Consider the following 21,756-nt stretch of genomic DNA (forward strand, 5'->3'; position numbering starts at 1 on the left):
AAATTGTTGAAATATGCATATCATAACAACATCGAATTTACGTCGTATAAGAAAACGTATCAAAATCTATTTATTTTTGACAAAACACTTTAACAATTTTGACATGTCAGTGCTCTCAATCGTTGATATTCTTCTACCATGGATCTACCGAACTTTTATACTTTGTTTACATTAGTGATTGTTGTCGGCTTAACCACCTACATTGGGATTTATTTGACGTATATGCAATGATTTTTTTTTTTTTGTGGTAGACGTCATAATCTTATATATATTTTTGTGAAAGAATTTATTGTTTGTACGTTTGATTGTTTTTTTTTTTTTAATTTAATTTCAGTATTGTTCTACAAACATTTTAAATTGCAGACAGCTTCTTCACATTTGGATCTTTTTAAGTTTTCTAGATCTAGATATATGTAAGAATTGTACGCATTTTAACAACCTGCCTCTTAAATATTTTTTTCTTTTGGGTCTCAATTATTGTTCAGCTAAAATCTATAATGAAAACTTTAATAAAATCAAGAAAAATAAAATTTTCAAAAGGCAAGACCAGTGAGGTAGCAGGTTGTGGACCTAGATCCCTTAGAAATGACTATTTTTCTGGCATTTATAATTTATGACCATTATTTTCTGCCATACTTATGCGAAAGGATAATTTTTTAATTTTTGTAGCAGCCATTGCAATATGTCATATTGCAGCGTTATCTAAAATCCGCAAAATTCGGTATCATGAACTGTCAAACCAATTTCGTGTAAAAAAAATGTTAAAATATACGAATTATAATAGCCTCCGAATGACGTCGTATAAGAAAACATATAAAAATCTACTTATGTTAGAAAAAAACATTTAAATTTTTTGACATATCAATGCTCCCAAGCGTTGATGCATCTACCTGTATTCTTCTGCCATGGTACAAAAAATCAAGGTAGGGTTATGATACCATATGATTTTATTTGTATTGTATATTTGTTTACCCTTTTCAATAATAAAAAAATTGTTCCGAAAATGAACCTATATAGAACATGATTTTGTAAATAAATGTCAACCTTTCATTCAGTTTTATCGGTTTTCAATTATTTATTCAAAATTAATGCAACAAGTTGTTTGGTTTTTAATTGTTTTGATAGTAATTCTGACTTTACAAGCCAAACAGGTATACCTCTATACTTGCAATTTTTTTAAGTTAGCCTACCTTGTCCTCATTGTACCATGTCGAAAGTAATAATAAATTGAAAATGTGTGTTTTAATTTACCCTTCTTTCTAAAAGAACCCATATAATTTATCAAAATTGTTCTATATATCATTTAAACTCCACAGGAATTCAGAATTGACGTATGTCCGATGGAATTGAAAGTCAAATTCTGCTGGATTTAATATATGTATATTAAATACCAAGAAAATCTTGATTAGTCGAAATTCAACCTACATACACCTATCGCACGTATAGATTTGCACAAGTTTGTTTACAAAGGCAACTTGAACAACCGCCAGGCCACTAGATGACAGATGACAAGCAGTGAAAAAAAATATTCGCATATGCATACGTCATGAAAAGTTTGTAAAGGAAAAAAGTGAAAATTTTAAAGAAAATATGTTGGATATTTGCACAAAAACTATACAAAAACAAACTGGCCATACTGAACTACAAGAAAAATGAAAATTCATCCATTCGAAGGCAATTAAAAAAGGTTAGAGAACTTTGCGTATGAAGTGTGACTGACTGGCAGAGTTGAACAGTGAAAGAACGAACGAAAGTGTAGTCATAGTGCAAGAATAACAAAAAAAGAATTTATCAAACGAAAGAAATTGTTGAGCATAACACAAAAGAAAAGAAGAAAAATAATTGTTAATTTACTTATTTAATTGCTTTGCAAGAAGCGTTGTTTTTGTCGTAAAACAAGTGGCCAGCTGTTAAATCCAGAAAACAAGTAATCAATATTCATAGCTGCAGTAAGATTGCACAAAAGGCAGTAAATTTGTGGTATCCTCCCCCCACCTCTCACAAGGCAAGGCGAGTTGATACATTTGAAATTTGTCATAAGCAAATTTTGTTAACAAAATATTTGGCCGACGAGCAAAGCACATGATGTGGTCGTTCTTCTCGCGCGACTCTTCCAAAGATTTCCCCTATGACATCGGTGAGCCAGTGGCAGGTTTTGAAAATCACTCCATATGGACTTTGCACAAAGCCAAACGAAAGGGCACCCAAGAGGAAGTGTCGGTATTTGTGTTCGATTTACGTAGTGGCTCGGATGCCAAATGTGAGCTGGCCAAGGCGGCGTTGAAGAGACTCAAAACATTGAGACATCCGAGTATATTGCAATTTTTGGACTCGCTGGAGACAGATAAATTACTGTATGTAGCAACAGAATATGTTGAGCCATTGGGTTTGCATATAGCCAAACTGTCGGCAGATGGCCCACAAAAGGATTTATATTTAGCTTGGGGTATATTCCAAATAACGGTGAGTGACTGGAATTTGATATTTGTTCTGTTTGTATATCTAACTGCTTCTTTGTTGCATTTAGCGCGCATTATCCTTTCTCAACAACGATGGAAGTTTGAGACACAACAATGTGTCAGTGTGGTCAGTGTTTGTGAATTCATCGGGTGAATGGAAATTGGGAAGCTTGGAATATGTCTCGCCGGCAGATGGCAATCCGATGCCACCCATTAAAGTACCACCTTCACTGGAAGTCTATGATCCACCGGAAAAGAATGATCAAACAAAACTAAAAGCGGCAACAAAGTGGTAAGTGGGCAATTCATATGCAGTATCTTAGGTTTATAAGAAGAAGCAAACTAAAAGTCCAAATGAATACCCATAACTAACGAAGCCCAGATATCACATCAAGTGACCTTTAAATGTTCCTCACTATAACGTAAATGAAATGGATTTTTTTAGAATATTTTCCTTGAATTAGATTTTTTATTAAAACCTACTAACAATTATTCGCTTTTGTTTTCCTATTTCCAGTTCCGCTGACATGTGGGGTTTGGGCTGTCTCGTTTGGGAATCATTTAACGGACCACTCCGTTCCCGTTCCAATCTCAAAGACATTGACTGCATTCCGAAATCATTACAATCGCTGTACTGTGAATTGGTTGGTGCATCTCCCTCGAATCGTCCCAATCCGGCTGATATTATAACGCGTTGTCGTAAACCTGGTGGATTCTTTAAAAACGATTTAGTCGACACACTATTGTTCCTCGAAGAAATACAAATCAAAGATAAAGCGGAAAAGAATCGTTTCTTTTCGGGCCTAACATTACATTTGGACAATTTTCCTGATAACGTGTGCAAGTGAGTTTCGTAAAGAAAACCAATTACTCAATTCAAATTACTGATAATAGAAATATTTTATGTTATTTGTTCTTTTGTAAAGGCACAAGATTTTACCACAACTGATAACGGCATATGAATATGGTGATGCTGGCTCAGCTGTATTGGCGCCCATGTTCAAGGTAATATTTTTGTTTTGAATTTTTGAAGAAATTTAAATAAATTGCCTAATTTTCTTGTAGCTTGGAAAACTCCTAGATGAAGCGGAATATCAAAAACGCATTGTTCCCTGTGTTGTTAAACTTTTTGGTTCTACGGATCGTGTAACACGTTCACGTTTACTGCAGCAACTCGAGCTGTTTATTGCGCATCTGCAGCCCCAAGTGGTAAATGATCAAATATTCCCCCAAGTAGCTCATGGATTTCTTGATACAAATGCCACCATACGGGAACAGACTGTCAAAGTAAGGAAAATAAATATTTTTTTATGCAACTAAACATATTTTCAATTTATATCTTGCAGTCCATTATACACTTGGCTCCAAAATTAAATTACAATAATTTAAATGTGGAAGTTTTGAGACATTTTGCACGTCTTCAGGCCCGCGATGATCAGGGTGGAATACGTACAAATACCACCGTTTGTTTGGGCAAAATAGCACCTCATCTACATCCGCAGGTTAGTAAAACATTTATAAATAACTCAAAACAAACATGAAACATGACGACTGCTACTTCTCTTCTATCAGGTACGACAGCGTGTTTTAGTATCAGCTTTTATACGCGCCATGCGTGATCCTTTTCCACCCGCCAGGGTAGCCGGAGTTTTAGCTTTAGCCGCCACCCAACAATACTTCTTGTTAAAGTAAGTTTAAGTCTTGAACGTTTATCAAGGAACAGTTTTATCCTTTCGTTAATATTGCAGCGAAGTTGCAAATCGTGTCTTACCTGCATTGTGTTCGCTTACAATTGATCCGGAGAAAAGTGTACGCGATCCAGCCTTTAAAACAATTCGAGGGTTTTTGGGCAAGTTGGAAAAAGTTTCTGAAGATCCAAGCCTAAGAGAGACAATGGGTAAATTTGATTTCATAATATTTTTTGTGGAAAATTAATACAATAACTTTTACCTACAGAGGCCGATGTTCACACAGCCACTCCATCAATCGGTAACGCTGCCGCCACCTGGGCTGGTTGGGCAGTAACAGCTGTAACATCTAAGTTCTATCGTAGTCAAAGTGATTCCTCAAGACCTCGACCACCGTTGACAGGCCGTAATTTATCAAAACCTGCGTCGTTAGGTAAATAATTTCCAATAGAAATTCCGCCCAAAAGTGCTCTAAGTTTATATATATATTTCTGTTTTTAGAACAACCATCAAGCAGCAGTTTATCGACAACCACCTCTTCTGTAACGTCCATGACTTCATTGGAACATGAAAGCAATGATACATCTGCATCTGCCTCCGATTATGGCAACAATGATTGGGACAATGAAAACTGGGGTGAAATGGACGTAAGTATTTCATGCAATAGAAAATTTTATTGATTAAAACTAAATAAACAACTCTTAGACATCACAGGATCCTAGCTCACCAATGGCTGGTTCGCCTAACAATGGTCCATTATCGGTCAACACAGCGCTAGCGGATGTCCGAGATGGTTGGGACAATGAAGAATGGGGTAGTTTGGAAGAGGATCCGGTAAGCAGCTGATAACAATATTTTTTAAAGGAAACAATAATACCCTAAATATTTTCATGTTCTCGGTTTTCTTCACGAGAGGTTTATGTTTGAAGAAAACAAAAAATGTTTCAAATTTGAATTTAAGTCAAAAATTAAAAAAAAATATGAAAAACTCATTTGGAATTGAGTTTTTCTTTCGCGTTTAATATCGTATTGTCATGCATGCTTATGATTATAAGTCAATATTTCTTCTCCAGAGATTGTAGTAGAAAATTATCTTTAAAACAAATTTAATTTAAATTGGAAAGGAAAAGCACGCCCTTTTCATTTTTATACTAAAATGTTCATCACAGTAACATATGTTTTAAAAAGAACAAACTAATTTGTTTAAACATTTCATTTCAAAACTTTTTAGGGCGAAGAGGAAGCTCAGGAACAAGAACAACAACAAATGCAATTACGACAATCACCCATACGGCCTCACCAACAACAATTGCAACAACATCAATTGAACGAATTAATTGAGCCATTGGCCAAACTTAATTCCCACAATACATCACCTTCCAAATCAACACTCGGCTCAACATCACTATCGTCAAGTCTACGACCAAGAGATCTATCGGCTAATTTATCATCGGCTAGTAATACAACAACATCGCCAACACCATTCCTCAATTGCAATAACATTAGTCCGCCACAGCAGAAATCACCGCATCACATGAATAATTCAACGAATAGCAATGCCAATTGGAACAGTGATTCCTGGGCAGATGGTGAATTCGAACCTATCGACGAACCTTTGACAGGTGAGTGAGAAATGATTTTTTATGTTTCTGTGTAAATAATTCTCTGTTGGGAAATTGTCTGGAATTGTATATGCTTTTGTTTAATGCAAGTTTAGTGTTTTTATTTTTAATTATTTTATTTGTTTTCATTATATTTTGCACGTACATTCATATTTAATTATTCGGCTATGTTTTTAAATTATTGACTGAATATAAAATTTGCGCTTTTTGAAACAAAACAATCCCTTGTAAAAGACATCTTCACATAAAATATCCAAAATGCTTAATTACAATATGATGTGTTCAAATGACTTCAACATTTCTCCAATATTGGAAAAGAGCGCGAGTCTTACCTATACCAAAAACAAAGAATGTTTGTGGGCCTGATGATTTGCGTGCCATTTCTATTCTTCCAGCTATATCAAAAATAATTGAGCTATATCAAAAGTAATTGACCAAATCATTCACCATTGTTCTAATTATATTTGTGACTCTCAGTTTGCTTTTCGAGCAGGACATAGTACGACACATTTACTTCTCTCTCTCACTGATAGCATTCGGGAAGATATAAATAATTGCAAACTTAGTGTCCTTCTTTCGCTTGATATGTCAAAAGCTTTTAATTCCATAAACATCAAACGATTGATTTACAAACTTCTGAATGAATATAGATTTTCTGATTCGACATGTAGGCTTATCTTTTCGTTTCTGAGTAATAGGACCCAATAAGTTAGTTATAATAACCTTCAATTGGATTTTCTGCCTCTTCATTCTGGTGTTCCACAGGGTTCCGTTTTGGGGCCCTCTTGTTTATGCTCTATGTGAATGATCTACCTGTATACACAAATTTTCCAGATTGCCGTACCTTTATGTTTGCTGATGACATATTTTTGCTTTTCAGTGGTCGATCAGCTTTTCCTGAAATATGTCAAAGCAATAAAAATTGTTATCTTCGTAATGTAGTCGATTGGACTATTAGGAACTCGTTGTTGTTGTGAGACCATTTCATTTCATTTATTTACCTTACAAAGAAATATAAATAAGCCCACAAGGCCCATAACTTATATTATCTATCTACAATACCCTAACATAATACAAATTCAATGATTAATTCAAACTTAACAAATAACATATTAAACCTAATAATTTATCTTAATAATTCACAAGAAGCTCGAACCCTACACCTCGATTCACCATCACCAACTAAACAATAGTCTAGTAGAGCAGTGAAAAATTGTAGCAGAAACGAGCTAAAAATAAGAGAGAACTATTTTATTACTCACAAAACAGAGTATAAATAGTAACTCACATTATACCATACAAATAAAATTAAGAAGATAATATAGAGATCATTCAGAGTTTCACATATATGTTCAATATGTTTTGGATAAAATTTATGCTTGTAACTTATATCTACCTGTCCGAATTAAACAAAGACTGGGAGAGGCATTGTTAATGACTCATGTCAAATATGGTTTTGAGGTCATTTCAGGTACTGTGGGTATATATTTAAATAAACTTAAGAGACTTGTTAATACAATTGTAAGATTTGTATATAATGTTCCTAGAAGGAGACATATTTCAGACTTTGTTAAGAATTTTTGGGGATGTTCCTTTCATGATTATATTGATTTTCGAAAATTATTTTTATTTTACAAGGTTACTAAATACAGTAAGCCTATTCAATCATATAGATCATTTGACTTTTCCCACTTCACTAGGAATCCTCAATTATTCATTTCTAGAATGTTGAAAAATATTTTTAGCCGATCATTTCGTATTTGTGTTGCGCGTAGTTGGAATACATTGCACTTGGAATTGCGATTATTTTCGCATTCTAATAATGTGTTTAAAATAAAACTTCTTGCATTTTTTAATATTAACTGAGTTTCATAATGTTGCTAAGTCATGAATTTGTGTTACTGCTATCTGGAACCTCTACCCTGTTTTTTTCTTGTTGTCGTGGTTGGGTGCCAAACTCTAACTCAAGCTCATAATAAATGAGTGGTATGTAATTTTTTTTCTAATTTTATAAATTTATTTGTAATAATTTTAGTTTGCTCAGAACTTATTATAATGTAATGTTTTTGGCCTTAAAGGCTTTTATTACATGAATGAATTGAAATAAATAAATTATAATAAATATTATATATAAATAAATTAAATAATATAATATATGATAAATAAAATTTTCAAAATACGTCAAGTTAGAAACTATTAGAATTTCGTCACAACAGAATTTGTTATGTTATTTCAATATCTCAAAGTTTCTGAAAGTTTTAAGTTCTTTAATGTCTAAATCCTGAAGTCAACTACTTCGTCGATAGGGGTCTAAATGAAGAGAATATCAATATATGTTATCAGATTTTAATATTAAGTTCGTCATGTAAAATATACATTTTAGACCCCACAAAGTATATATATTCTTGGTCAGCATAAAAATCTATGTCGATTTAGCGATGTTCGTTCGTCTGTGGAAATCACTCTACCTTCCGAACGAATTGAAGTAGATTGATAAAATTTTACTCAAATGTGTATTATGTCTGCAGGACTTTTGGCATTGAAAATGGGCCATGTAGGTCCACGTTTTGGTATAGCCCCCATATAACGGTACCTCCCTATTTTCGATAATTTGGTTATACATTATTCATTGGAATTGTTTCAAATTTAATATTTAAAGTTCGAAATGGATACTACAGCTTAAGACAGAGAATTGTCTGTGCAGTTCCACGTCTTCGTATAGGCCCCATATAACGGTACCTCCCAATATTCGGTATTTTGATGATTTTAGCGTCATTTTTCATGGGAATGGTTTCAAATTATATATTTTGAGTTAGTAATGGGAACTACAGTCTATGAAAGAAAATTATCTATGCAGGTCCTGGTCTTCGTATAGGCCCCATATATTAGTACCTCCCTATATTCGGTATTTTGACGATTTTAGGTACAATATTCACCGTTTATTTCAAGTTTCGAATTTGGATTTTAACGACAGGATTTCTCCCCTTGGGCTGGGATAGCTCACAGGGGTCCAAAAGTCCGTACATAAATTTTTATTCGTTGAGACAGAAAGAGAAAGACAGTGGTTTGAGTTTGATATTACGTTTTTATTACGAGAGATTTTCCTAAAGGTCTTCGGTCCGGAATTGGAAGCGGTTCTTCGACTCGAGACCTGGATAAGTACACGAGAAACGGGACCAGGACACAGGATTTGGGTGCTCAGGATTCGGGCTGGATTCAGTGCTAGAGACCTGGATAGGTACTCAAGCAGACTACAGGATATTCACGGATAAGGTTGCAAGATACCTTAATTATTCAAGCGGACTACAAGGATCAAACAAGAGACCTTAATAAGTATGAAAGCACTACAGGATATTCAAGGATATGGTTGCCAGAGACCTTAATACAAGTTGCACTACAAGGATCTAGGATACGTTTGCACTACAATATATTCAAGGATAGATTGATAGAGACCTTAATAAGTACTCAAAGGAAGGATGTAACTTACCGAATTTGGTGTTGACACGTTCAAGGTCTGGCACTCCCTCTCTCGATTCTGCCATCGACTGCCCTTTTATACCCGACTCCACCATGTGTTCGTGGTGGAGTAATGGGAACTTGTTTACAAAAATTTGGTTATCACAACAACAATACACGTGCTCATCACTGCCAATGCACACAGTGGTCGCTGCCATTGGCCAAAATTCAAAAAATGAAAATCAGATATTTATTATCAAATGTGTACATATGAACTCTTAAGAGGTTAAACTTTTTAGAAAACATAATAATCTTGGCTTCATTGCAACGGGACACTTCGAAAATAGCATCAAAAAAGAGAGAATGTAGTTAGGTGCTTTTTTCAGTGGGATCAGTGAAAAAGTGGAGTAAAAATAGATCTGTATTACAATATTAAATACATTTTAAAATGACAAATCTTAGTATAATTATTGAAAAGCAAGGTATTGACTTATTTTTAGTGCAGTAATTTGTGTGTTTAGTAGTTGTGTATAATATAGACGATGTGAGTGTTCTGAGTTGCCTTTGAGATTAATTTTGAAAATAAAATTGGATTTCAGTTAAAGTTTTAATTGTTTTCCCCCCTGAATCCTCCAATGTGATTTTTTTCACGCCATTAGTAATGGTCCTAAGATTTAAGAAGTGCTAATTTAACTTTCAGATTTTGTCAGATTTGTATGTTATGCCCAATATACTGAAGTGACTTCGCTCCAATTTTGTCAGTTCTATGGTGCTAGTGACATAGAATATGTTTTTGTTGTTTGGGATTGATAAGGATATAATTGAGGGGTGTTCAATAATGTTGCCTGCATTGTCTTCTGGGTATAATATTAATGTCCAAAAATTTAAGGCCTTTGCACTGAAAACGGCTAAAGAGTTAACAAATAGATATCCATGGCACTATCTTTCACCCACAGCTAATAAAATTTTAATACAGGGTTGCCCATATTCGACGGACCCATCTGGCAACGCCATAATTTTTGACAGAGATGTCACATCGCTTAATGACATACCGCGTTTGAAGCGTCAGTCCAAGCAGATTTTTACCATGAACCAATACACGACACGCGAGCGCTCTGAAATAGTTGGAATTTACAAGAAGTCAATTGTGAAAACTCAACGTGCTTTTAAAACATTAAAAAATGTGAGAAGTGCGCCTTCTAAGAACACCATTAAGCGTTTATACGAAAAATTTTCGACTGGTAAGGCTCTTTCTAATCCGAAGAGGCAATATAAAAGTCGACCAAGGCGATCGGCCGAGAATATCGCTGCCGTACGAGCCAGTGTTGAGAGGACCCCAAGAATATACCAAAAACGCCGTTCTTAGCAGTTGGACATGGCTCGGTCTACTTTACAACGGATTATTCGCATTGATTTGCATTTGTTCCCGTACAAAATTCAATTGACGCAAAGAACCTTGCCTGCGGACAAGCCTCGTCGATTGGAATGGGCCCAAAGGTCCGTTGAATATGGGCAACCCAGGATTTGTTTAAAAAATACTTCTATTCTTGAAGGTACCTTTACAGAGGGACTCTACCTGAAGGCGGACCGTTCCAAATAATTTTCAAAAAGACTATTTTTTAGCTCTTTAGAACGCAAAATGTCAAATAACAGAACAATCTAGTGTAAAATGTGACAAAAATTGGGCAAATAACCCTTATTCGGGAGGTACGTTATAAGGGGACCATGCCAAAACATGCATCGACCATATCCATTTTATCACATTTTTAATTTTTATCCCATCAATGTACCATAACCAAAGAATCATATTGATATCTGCACTGAAAGTATTTTTGGCCGCTGTTCCCATACGACCTCGACCACTGTGCAATGGTAGTGATGAGTGTTGCTGTGTATTGTTGTGATAACGGTTCACCTTTATTGAGTGTGGTTGCTCGCAAGAATTTGGCTAGGCTAATTGGAATTTATGATAGCGTTTTGTGTGGGCAAAAATGACGAAAGATATTTGCCGTCACAGTAGGTCTATGTCGTATAGACCCCAATATAACGGCTATATTCGATATTTTTAAGATTTTAAAAGAACTTTAACGAGTTTATTTTTTGAAAATTTTTAAATTCGTTCCAAATGGTGGAGGTTATTCAAAGTTCGGCCCTGCTGCTTTTTAACTTGTTTAACTTGTCATGAAGATTATGTACTTACATTTACCGCATTCTTTAGTTTAGTTTAGAGAGGTTGTTAAGAAATTTTGGATTTTCATTTTCAACCCGCTACATTTAATGTACAGCTTTATTCATTTTTATTACTATTATCTGAATGTTTATTTATTTTTTTTTCTAACATTCTGTACTTGCATATTAAAAATTATACTATTGCTTACATTTTAATAATGCATTTGGCATGTGAAACTTTTGAATGTAAATGTATCATTTGGCATTTTTGTACATACTAAATAACCCCTAATGTAACATAAACTTATACATCATAGTTAAATCACAAAAAGTCCCCTGCACTTCATCTTGCAAATTATTTCGCCTATATTTTTGCACGCACTTTTTCATCCTGCTTATATAAAACATATTACTGTAATACATTGCACTGTATCTATATTTTTGTGAGTGTTGTGTTAATTTTGTACAATCCAAAAATCAAGAAAAAAACACATAAAAACATGGTCAAAACAATATTTTAGGCAATCCCAAACTCGATGAGGCCCGAAGAAAACGTGAGGAAAAGAAACTACAACGTCAACGTGAACTGGAGGCGAGACGTGCTCAACGCAACAGTGGTCCAATGAAATTGGGCGCTAAAAAGCTTTAAAATACCGAGGACGACGACAGCACTGCTCCATTGCCGAAGCAAATGCAAAATACACACTTGACTGGAACTTTGTTTCGAAGGTTACTTTTATTTATTTAATTTCTCACAAGTTACAATTAAATAGTATTCCAGTTTTATTTGCATTTTGTTTAAATTTGTTCTTTCCGTTCTATAATTGCGTGTGTGTAAACAAACTAAACTATTAATATTATATATAACAATTATATAAATAATTCAATTTGTTTTCATTTTTGATTTTTTTTAGTTTAAGATTTCAAAAGCAAAAATTGAAATAACGATTTTTAGACTAATTATGCAATATATAATAGATAAATAAAAAAATAATTAAACAAATCACAACAACTGCATGCCCTATATATAAAAGAAAAAGAAAATTATACATATTATTAGAAATTTAAAAATACTTTAAGCATTCAATGCAATTTAATTATTTGAAAAAGTTCATCAACAAGGCAACCATTGTAAGAATTTATTGCTAATTTTTTTTTTCGATTTATCCCATACAACAGTATGTTTTTTTACAATACCAAACAAAACGAAAAATTGCCAAAAAAAAAACACAATATTTTAAGGCATGACTCAAATCTAAAACCAAGAAATGCTGAAAATTGTATTAAAAATATTGAAATTGTATAATAGTATAGATATTCCAACTAAGTTTTAAATTTTTTTTGTGTGAAAAATTTAGCCTCCCTAAAATAAAGAATCTTATAAATATATTGTTTTTTTTTTAAATTTTATTATATATTTTTTTACATGAATTAAATTGTAATTCTATCGATTACACTGTGTAAAACTAATTTTTTTTGTAGTAGCAAATATTGAGAAATTTGTTTACTTGTTGATGCATTCTTTTACTATGTTTTATCTACAGAAGTCAAAAGCCATAATTTTTAATTTTGTTTTTTAAATTATTGAATGAAAGCAAAAAATGTCGGAAATAACATCAAATTTTAGAATACGTTTAGATTTGTTCGAATTGGTCACCTTTCGCACGAATTATGGCCTTCAAATGGCCAATGAAACAGTCACATGCTGCCCGAATGTTGCTCTGCGGTATTTTGGCCCATATCCGGCGAAGCGCTTGATTATTGAGCGGATCGAAACTTTAGTATTTTTTAGTGCCAACCTTGCATTCGAAATACTCCAGACACAATAGTCCAACGGATTGGTATCCGGAGATTTTGTGGCCATTGTGCGCTGGAAATGAAGCGAGGAACCTCATTTTGTAACCATTTTTGGGTGGCGCACGCTGTCTGCGGCCAAAATGTTTGCGTGTCCAAGGCTTTAATACACCCTCCAGAATATATTCGAGATAATATTCGGCATTTATTCTGATACCACGGTCGACTAATACGAGTGTAGGGCGACAATCGGCTGTTATAGCTGCCCACACCATCACCATGGCCCGCGCTTGAGTTCTGCTGGACAACGAATGTTTTCTCATCGGATAAAACCAAATTCGGCAGTTTACCACATTCGGCCAAGCGAAGCAACTCTTTAGCTCTTTTGTATCTATTTTATTCCTGTTGCGGTGTAAATTTTTGCACTTTTTAGAATTTCAATGGCTCAGTTTTCAATATTTGCCGAATGGAACATTGCGGTATGTTCAGCTCACGACCCATTTTTCGGCCACTGCGACGTGGGTTTCGGTCAAGTAGCTTCTTTACTTTTCGAACCATTTCTGCTGATGTTGCTGTTTTCTTCCGTCTTGACTCGGACTATGCTACCAGTATCACGGTAACGAGCGATGGTACGAGACACAAAAGATCTATTCTATGCGTGTTGTAATCACGCAAGAGTCAGAACGAATTAAGATAGGAAGCTATCACTTTGCACAGATCAGTCTTTTGTCTGCGGGCAGATCAAGTTCGAAGATGGACTATATCGGTCCACAATATCGTATAGACCCAATTAACGTTAACCTCCGATATTCGTTATTTTGATAATTTTAGCCACAATGTAATTGGAATTCTATACGAAGAGTTCTTTGTAAGTACTTCAACCCCTGGAAGAGAATTGCCTATATAGGTCCACGATATCGTATATCCACCCTATATGGGTACCTTACGTTATTCGGTATTTTGTTGATTTTAGGGACATTGTTTACCGGAATTGCCTCAAAATTCGCATTTAAAGCTCTTAATGGGTACTACTACCCATGACGAAAATTTTCTATGTAGGTCCTCGTCTTCATATAGTCCACACATAACGTCACCTCCCTTTATTCGGTATGTTGATGATATTGGCGATATTATTCACCGGAATTGTTTCAAATTTCATATTTAAAGTTTGCTTTTACTTTTGCAGAACCACGTCTTCGTATAGGCCCCATATAACGGATTTCCTTTCAGTAGTATTTTTCAAAGGAATGTTTTGGAAATTTTTCAAGTTCCGTCAAAATGGTGGATGGTAATAATAAATAGGTGCTTTTTGAATTGTTCTTAAATAATTAAGATTAAAAAATATTATTAAATCTCGCCTTCGATGTCAATGCATACTGCTAGTGTATACATATTTTTATCAAATGTTCTTTGTTTACAAATGTCGCTTTATTTCCAATATTAAGAATTATTAGGTCATTATTATTTAGATAATCTAGTAGGGACTGGTCCCTTTTATTAGTGTTAGTACTACTCCACGCAATGTGGTGAGAGTTACCTGTTTGTTTTGTTTTGCTCAAAAACCGCTGCAATTCCGACGTAGGTGGTAATGTCGGCGCGTCGAACGGTAGGTATACTGACGCTAGGTATATGTTGTCGTTCCCCTGCCTCAATACTGTTGCGTCCGATGATGATAATTCTGGGGAGAAAAGAAAACATAAGTTTTTGTGACAAATTAGACAAGTTCTTGGTCGAGACCCTGTATTGGCATAGAACAGTTGGTAATTAATATGGTGTAGTCCAATGTGTATCTTACCTGTATTTATTAGTTTTTATACCCTCCACCTTGGAAAGGAGGGTATATTAACTTTGTCATTCCGTTTGTAACATCTTTAAATATTCGTCGTAGACCCCATAAAGTATATATATTCATAATCAGCATGAAATTCTAAATCGATTTAACGGTGTCCGTCTGTCTGTCTGTTGAAATCACGATACAGCCCACATTGTTTGACGAAGAGCCCCAAAATTTAGCAGAGCAATTTTTGTTGTGTCTAGTATGGTTGATATTGAAAATGAGCTATATCGGTCCACGTTCTGGTATAGTCCCCATATAACGGTACCTCCCGATATTCGGTATTTTGATTATTTTTGCCACATTTTTTCACGGATTTGTCTGAGAATTGGTATTTTTTGGTCATAATGGGTTCCAGCTCTGGTGGCGAAACATTGCATGTATGGGTCCATGATTTGGTATAGCCCCCATATAACGGTACCTCCCGATATTCGGTATTTTGATGGTTTTTGCTACATTTTTTCACTGATTTGTTTAAGAATTGGTATTTGTGGGTCATAATGGGTCCTAGTTCGTGTGGCGAAACATTGTATGTATAGATCCACGTTTTGATATAGTCCCCATATAACGGTACCTCCCAATATTCGGTATTTTGATGATTTTTGACACATTTTTTCAAGAATTGCTCTGAAAATTGGTAGTTGAAGATCATAACGGGTCCCAGTTCGGGTGGCGAGTCATTGTAATTATAGGTCCACGTTTTGGTATAGCCCCCATATAACGGTACCTCCCGATATTCGGTATTTCGATGGTTTTTGCCACATTTCTTCACGGATTTGTCTGAAAATTGGTATTTGTAGGACATAATGGGTTCTACCTCCTTTGGCGAAACATTGCATGTGTAGGTCCATGATTTGATATAGTCCCCATATAACGGTATCTCCCGATATTCGGAATTTTAATGGTTTTTGCCACATTTCATCTAATGTTTCCTTTACCCGAAAGGTGGAGGGTATTAAAAGTTTGGCCTGGCCGAACTTAATGTTTTTTACTTGTTATTATTGATCTGGATAATCATTGGTCCTCCAGTAGACGGGCTTCTTGAGAGTCGGTAATTTTGTCATCGACTCCCTGTTTCGTGTTGCTTGGGGGGTCTTCTTTCTCCTCCTCGCTGTCACTCTAGGTTTCCTCGTCTCCGAGTCTCACCTTATTGTTTATGAATCTGAAACTATAGACATAAACAACATTTATTGAAGCTACATGGTAGAAAAAATAGTTACAGAGGTCGTGAGAAAATTTATGTAAAGACTTGTTTATAGTTTTTAGTTTATTTTTTTTTAATTGCTGGCACGTCGTTCATCAAAAGCGTTCGGTCTATAAAGAATATAAAATGATTTTTATGCGAAATTTGCCGAGTATTCCGTTTAAAAACTCGACTTTTTGTGGAAAAAGATAAATAAGTATTCGCAACATAATAACGGGCCACAGTCATTTCAATTGTTTGTTCCCGGATTTTGACGAAAAAAGTTATTAAAATAGCCTATCCAAAATTCTGTAACTTTTGAACTTAGATAGAAATTTGCAAAACTTTCTTAAACGCTAAAATCGATTATTCAAGGCCAAGGTCAAGTCGATTTCTTTATTAAATATTTTATTTATTAAATTCTTAAAATAAATTTTAAATTGTATGGTCATTTATCTTATTTAATTTACTTCTACAATACAAAAATTAAGTAAAGTTTATAATAACTCAATCTTAGGTCAGATATTTACATTTACATTTTAAATTTATTTTTTAAAGAATTTTTCTTGGAGTTGGATTTCAAAATTTAGAAATTTCCTATTAGCTGAAGTTTTAATGAAAATTCTTATAAGTTGTTTCCTTTGGCTTAGTTTTCAAAAAAATGTAATTTAAAAAACCAACAAACTTGTACAAAGTTGTCAAAAAAACCAAAAAAAAAAAGAAATATTTTTCCAATAAAATCCTCAAACAACAGCTAAAAACTAATAGTTAATAATTACTACAACAACAAAAATATCAATAAATATTTTTATAGAAAAATAAAATCAGAAAAAATAATAGAAATTAAAACTCAAAACCTCTTTTTCAAAAAAAAAAAATAAATAAATAAACGTTGTTGTCATCAGAATAATGAATAAATTTAACTCAAAACTTGTAAAGCTTTTTTGTATAAACAAATCCAAAACTATATTAAATAAGCCAAACTCTAGACATAAGAAGAGCACCATTTCGCAATAAGTTGCCTTAATTTCGCCCCCTTCTCCCTCACTATTTTCAAAAACCTAATTGTCAATGCCATATGTTTGTTTATAATTTCAAACAATTTTTAATGATCTCCAATGCACCAAAAAAAAAAGGAAAAAAATAGAAATGAATACAAAACGATCTTTTTAAATAATAGAATTAAATACATTTAAAATATTCCATTTTTATTAAACTATACAACAATTTCATTACATAAATAAGCATTACATTGTATGTGTGTGTGTGTATGTTAACATAACAAATGAGCTGAAAAGTCAGTGAGAGCGAGCAATAGAACCTGACTTCTGAGACACATATGCGCGCCATTCTTTTAAGGTTTAGTGGATGAAAAAAAGACGTGGGCCAGTATAAGTTAATGTTTTAATAAATTGTATTTTAGGCTCCATTTGGGGACCACTGAAACTCGTGATAGCACCCAAACAGATACAGATGTTGTTGTAGCAGTAGTACATGTAAGTGTTGGCGTTCTGCTAATCTGGTTCCTGCTCCAGGTTTAGAAATTCGGCTACTTTAATGGGCTGTAGCCAGAGATCTTCTGGAGTGAGTTGTGTAGGTTTGGCTGTGCAGCGTATTGTGCGGGCCTGTATCACACGCTGGACAGGCGTCACGCACATCTTCATTAATTCGTGCCCAATACGTATTGAGACAACTACACAATCCTGAACGTAACTGCGGTAAAACTACCCTGGTTTGTCTAGGCTGTCTAGCTGGCGTTCTTCAGCTGCAATAGATGGGGGGTGGACTCCGAGGACGGCATTCATTTTATATCTGCTGATAGCATCCGCGACTGCATCGGTATGAATGCCACTCAGGCCTGCCTGATAGGGTTCTTCATATAGAGGTTTTCTCTTATAGCGTTGGACCTCCCTCTCTAGATCGTATATGTCCTTCCTGACACGCCTGGGTGGGGGAGATTTATCCACCATATGATGGTTGGGATGACTCTCACGGTAACACCCAAGCAGGTACTGCAACGAAATCATATGAATATGCTGACGTAAGGGAAGGACTTTCGCCTCCTCATGTAGATGGTCCATTGGCGTCATGAGAAGGCACCCTGTCGCAGTTCTCAGGGTAGCGTTCTGGCAGGTCTGGATGTGCTTCCACTGCGTAGCACTAGTATTCGCAGACCACACTGGAGCCGCATAGCTGACCACAGATCGACCAATCGCGTTATAAGAGCTCAACAAGGTTTTCTTTTCCGCAACCCAAGTGCTGCCGGCTAGCGCCTTGAGGACATTGTTCCTACTTTTCATCTTGTCGCAGATAGCTGTGGCTTGCACGGACAACTTGAACATGCTGTCGAATGTGACCCCTAGAATCTTGGGGCAGTTCGTGGTCGGTATTAAATTCCCCTCGACCTGCACATTCAGCTGTGTTCTCATCTCCGCAGACCATGCGGTTAATAGTGTGGCCGTTGATTTCGTGGCGGATATTTTCATTTTCCTCTCGTGGAAGTATGCGCCAAGCTCCGCGAGATTGGGGTTCAGCCTTTTACATATGTCATCGACCACTGGACCCGACGCCATGATCGTACAATCATCCGACGAGGAGGACGAGGAATTCCGGAAAGGTAGAGGTTGCACAGTTCCAGTCGTTCCGTACGACTGGCGTCCACGCATATAGTTGATTATCCAACGTTTCAAATTTGGCCGCAGGGTGGTTCTCTGCACGTCCTCAAACAGTATGGCATGATTGACCGTATCAAACACAAACACTGTTCTGTCACACGGCTTGTTCTGGTTCAGACCTATATAATATGTGTGGAAATGGCGTGTAATGCTGTTGTGTTACTATGTTGTGGACGGAATCCGTGTTGATGGTTGGTAACTGAATAGCTTCCTCTAATGTTGGGGAGGAGTAAAGCCTCAAGAGTCTTAGCTACATGCGAAATCGCGAAATTCTTTTTACAGGGTTCGCAAGCGGCTTAACCGTTACCAACAGCATACTCATATCGGTTCCAATGTGGCAACACTTCAGATAGTCTAGCCACTTTTCCTCTTATGCTCATGTACCAACCGGTTGACTTCCACTGTCAAATCACAGATTCTAGGATCAGTAGGGTTGGTACGACGGAGATCATCACGCTCGTTTGCTAATTCCGCTGCCTCTGCTGGGAAGTTTGGTTTTATCTCGGCTGCTACTTTGATAATGTTTGGGAAAATTCTTTCTGCTAACCGAACATCAGAAAGGTTGGGCCAGCGCTGATGCCCTCAGGTCATTACCTAGGACGGAATGCCACAACTTATGGTGGGCATTAAAATCCCATAGTACCAGGCGATTATTGCCTACCAAATAACGTTTATCGTTTATCCGTGAGGTACCGTGATATGACCTCACGATATTCGGTATTTTCATGACATAAGCCACATTTTCCAATGGAATTGTCTGAAAAGTCACACAAGGAGATCCTTCTGAGTACTCTGCTATCTCGAATAGAATTGTATATATATATAGGTCCACGATATCGTTTATCTCCCATATTACGGTACCTCTTGATATTCGGTATTTTTATACGCTCCACCATACTATGGAAGGGTATATAAAGTTTGTCATTCCGTTTGTTACTCCTCGAAATACTCATATCAGACCCAACAAAGTATATACATTCTTGATCAGCGTAAAATTCTAAGTCGATTTAGCGATGTCCGTCTGTCTGTTGTAATCACGCTATATTTCGAATGAATTGAGATAGATGGCTAAAATTTTGCACACATGTTTATTTTTCCAGTAGGCAGGTTAAGTTCGTAAATGGGCCATGTAGGTCCACGTTTTCATATAGCCCCCATATAACGGTACCTCCCGATATTCGGTATTTTGATGATTTTAGCGACATTATTCACGGGAATTGTTTCAAATTTGGTATTTGAAGTTCAAAATGGATACTACACCCTAAGACAGAAAATTGTCTGTGCAGGTCCACGTCTTCATATAGCCCCCATATAACGGTAACTCCCTATATTCGGTATTTTGATGATTTTAGCGACATTATTCACCGGAATTGTTTCAAAATTGGTATTTGAAGTTCGTTATGGGAACTACAGTCTGTGACAGAAAATTGTCTGTGCGGGTCCAGACCTTCGTATAGGCCCCATATATCAGTACCTCCCTATATTCGGTATTTTGATGATTTTAGGTACAATACCCACCGAAATTGTTTGAGATGTGGTATTTGAAGTTCGTAATAGATGCTACAGCCTGTGACAGAAAATTGTCTATGCTGGTCCAGGTCTTCGCACAGCTCCAATTTAACGGCACCTCCTTATATACGATATTTTGATGATTTTAGCTACATTATTCACCGTTTATTTCAAGTTTCGAATTTGAATATGGTAATGACTTATGACAATATAACGGCTATATTCGGTATTTTTAAAATTTTAAAGGAATTTTTTAAGGATTTTATTTTTTTAAAATTTCCAAATTCGTTGCAAATGGTGGAGGGTATTAAAAGTTCGGCCCGGCCGATCTTACTGCTTTTTAACTTGTTTGGATTGATTTTTTTTTAAAATTTCAAGATCTTTCGAAATGGTGGAGGATATTAGAATTTCGGCCCGGCCGGAAATAAACTGCTACTTGTAAGGAATAATTACTCTCATCAATGTTGAAATTAGAGAGAGATTTTTGGAACTTCATATATCCTATTTTATACAATGTCCGCTTATGGCCATTAAAAGTCGATCTAGCCACGTCCGTCCGTCTGTGTGCCTGATCCGAATCGGTCCCCTACTTGGCACATTTTTATAATTAAACCATACTTATAGTTGGACCGCGAGTGCCCTCCACAGCCAGTCGCTGCTGTTATGATATCTCAGAAAAAACGATGACTTTCTAGACCACTTGTTATGGTAACATACCTAAATTTTTCTTACCAAATTAAACAGAAAATAAAAAAAATCATCAGCAAACCAAAAACGAAAACATTTTATATTCAAAAAATATTGATGTGAGTGTCTGTTGTCATTTGTTATAATTGAAACTCGGCTGAATGTAAAGAAAACTTATTCAATTCTCATGTTTAACTTCACTCCACTCCCCCTTAACCACTAATTAATAATAACCTTTGCCATAAGCATGTGCATACGTTTTTTCCTTTTAAAATTGTTATTACAACCATTAAAAAAATTAAAACGAATTTTTTACAATTAAATAATTCAAATACCAAAAAAAAAAAAACAAAATACAAAATCGAATGAAACCAAGCTAACTCTCTCATTGTCCTTTACACAAGTTTACTACTACTAATACTACTACTCTCACAATTACCACAACAAAATAGAATTTTTACAAAAACTAAAAAAAAGAAATCTGGAAAAAACATCCTCGCCGCCATACAGACAAAAAGAAAATCTTTGCAACATTCATAAAAACAAAAACTCAAAAAAAAAAAAAAATTATAAATAAATGTCTCTTGTAAATTTGAATTTGTAAAACTAAAAAAAGAAAACAACAACAGAAGAAGAATCATTTTTGGAATCATTATATTTAAATAATATATTTAAAAAAA

The 21,756-nt window shown here is 35.2% G+C and overlaps 1 protein-coding gene across 2 annotated transcripts; it reads left to right on the plus strand.

Moving 5' to 3' along the window:
• The first annotated feature begins 1,477 nt into the window (after positions 1–1,477).
• On the plus strand, positions 1,478–12,781 carry LOC101898130 (N-terminal kinase-like protein). 2 transcript variants are annotated; one of them, XM_005179875.4, is made up of 13 exons: positions 1,478–2,463; positions 2,528–2,751; positions 2,977–3,303; positions 3,386–3,464; positions 3,525–3,746; positions 3,806–3,961; positions 4,032–4,147; positions 4,208–4,356; positions 4,416–4,580; positions 4,649–4,794; positions 4,862–4,981; positions 5,379–5,769; positions 11,916–12,781. In XM_005179875.4, exons 1-13 carry the CDS (start codon positions 2,083–2,085, stop codon positions 12,041–12,043), a joined length of 2,604 nt encoding a protein of 867 aa, XP_005179932.1. In that variant the 5' UTR covers positions 1,478–2,082; the 3' UTR covers positions 12,044–12,781. The 2 variants fall into 2 exon arrangements, with proteins under 2 accessions (XP_005179932.1, XP_005179933.1); XM_005179876.4 differs by having other exon boundaries at positions 1,480–2,463; positions 4,853–4,981.
• Positions 12,782–21,756: the final 8,975 nt, after the last annotated feature.

The sequence above is a fragment of the Musca domestica genome, unplaced genomic scaffold (genome assembly GCF_030504385.1).
Source record: "Musca domestica strain aabys unplaced genomic scaffold, Musca_domestica.polishedcontigs.V.1.1 1, whole genome shotgun sequence".
Lineage (NCBI taxonomy): Eukaryota > Metazoa > Arthropoda > Insecta > Diptera > Muscidae > Musca > Musca domestica.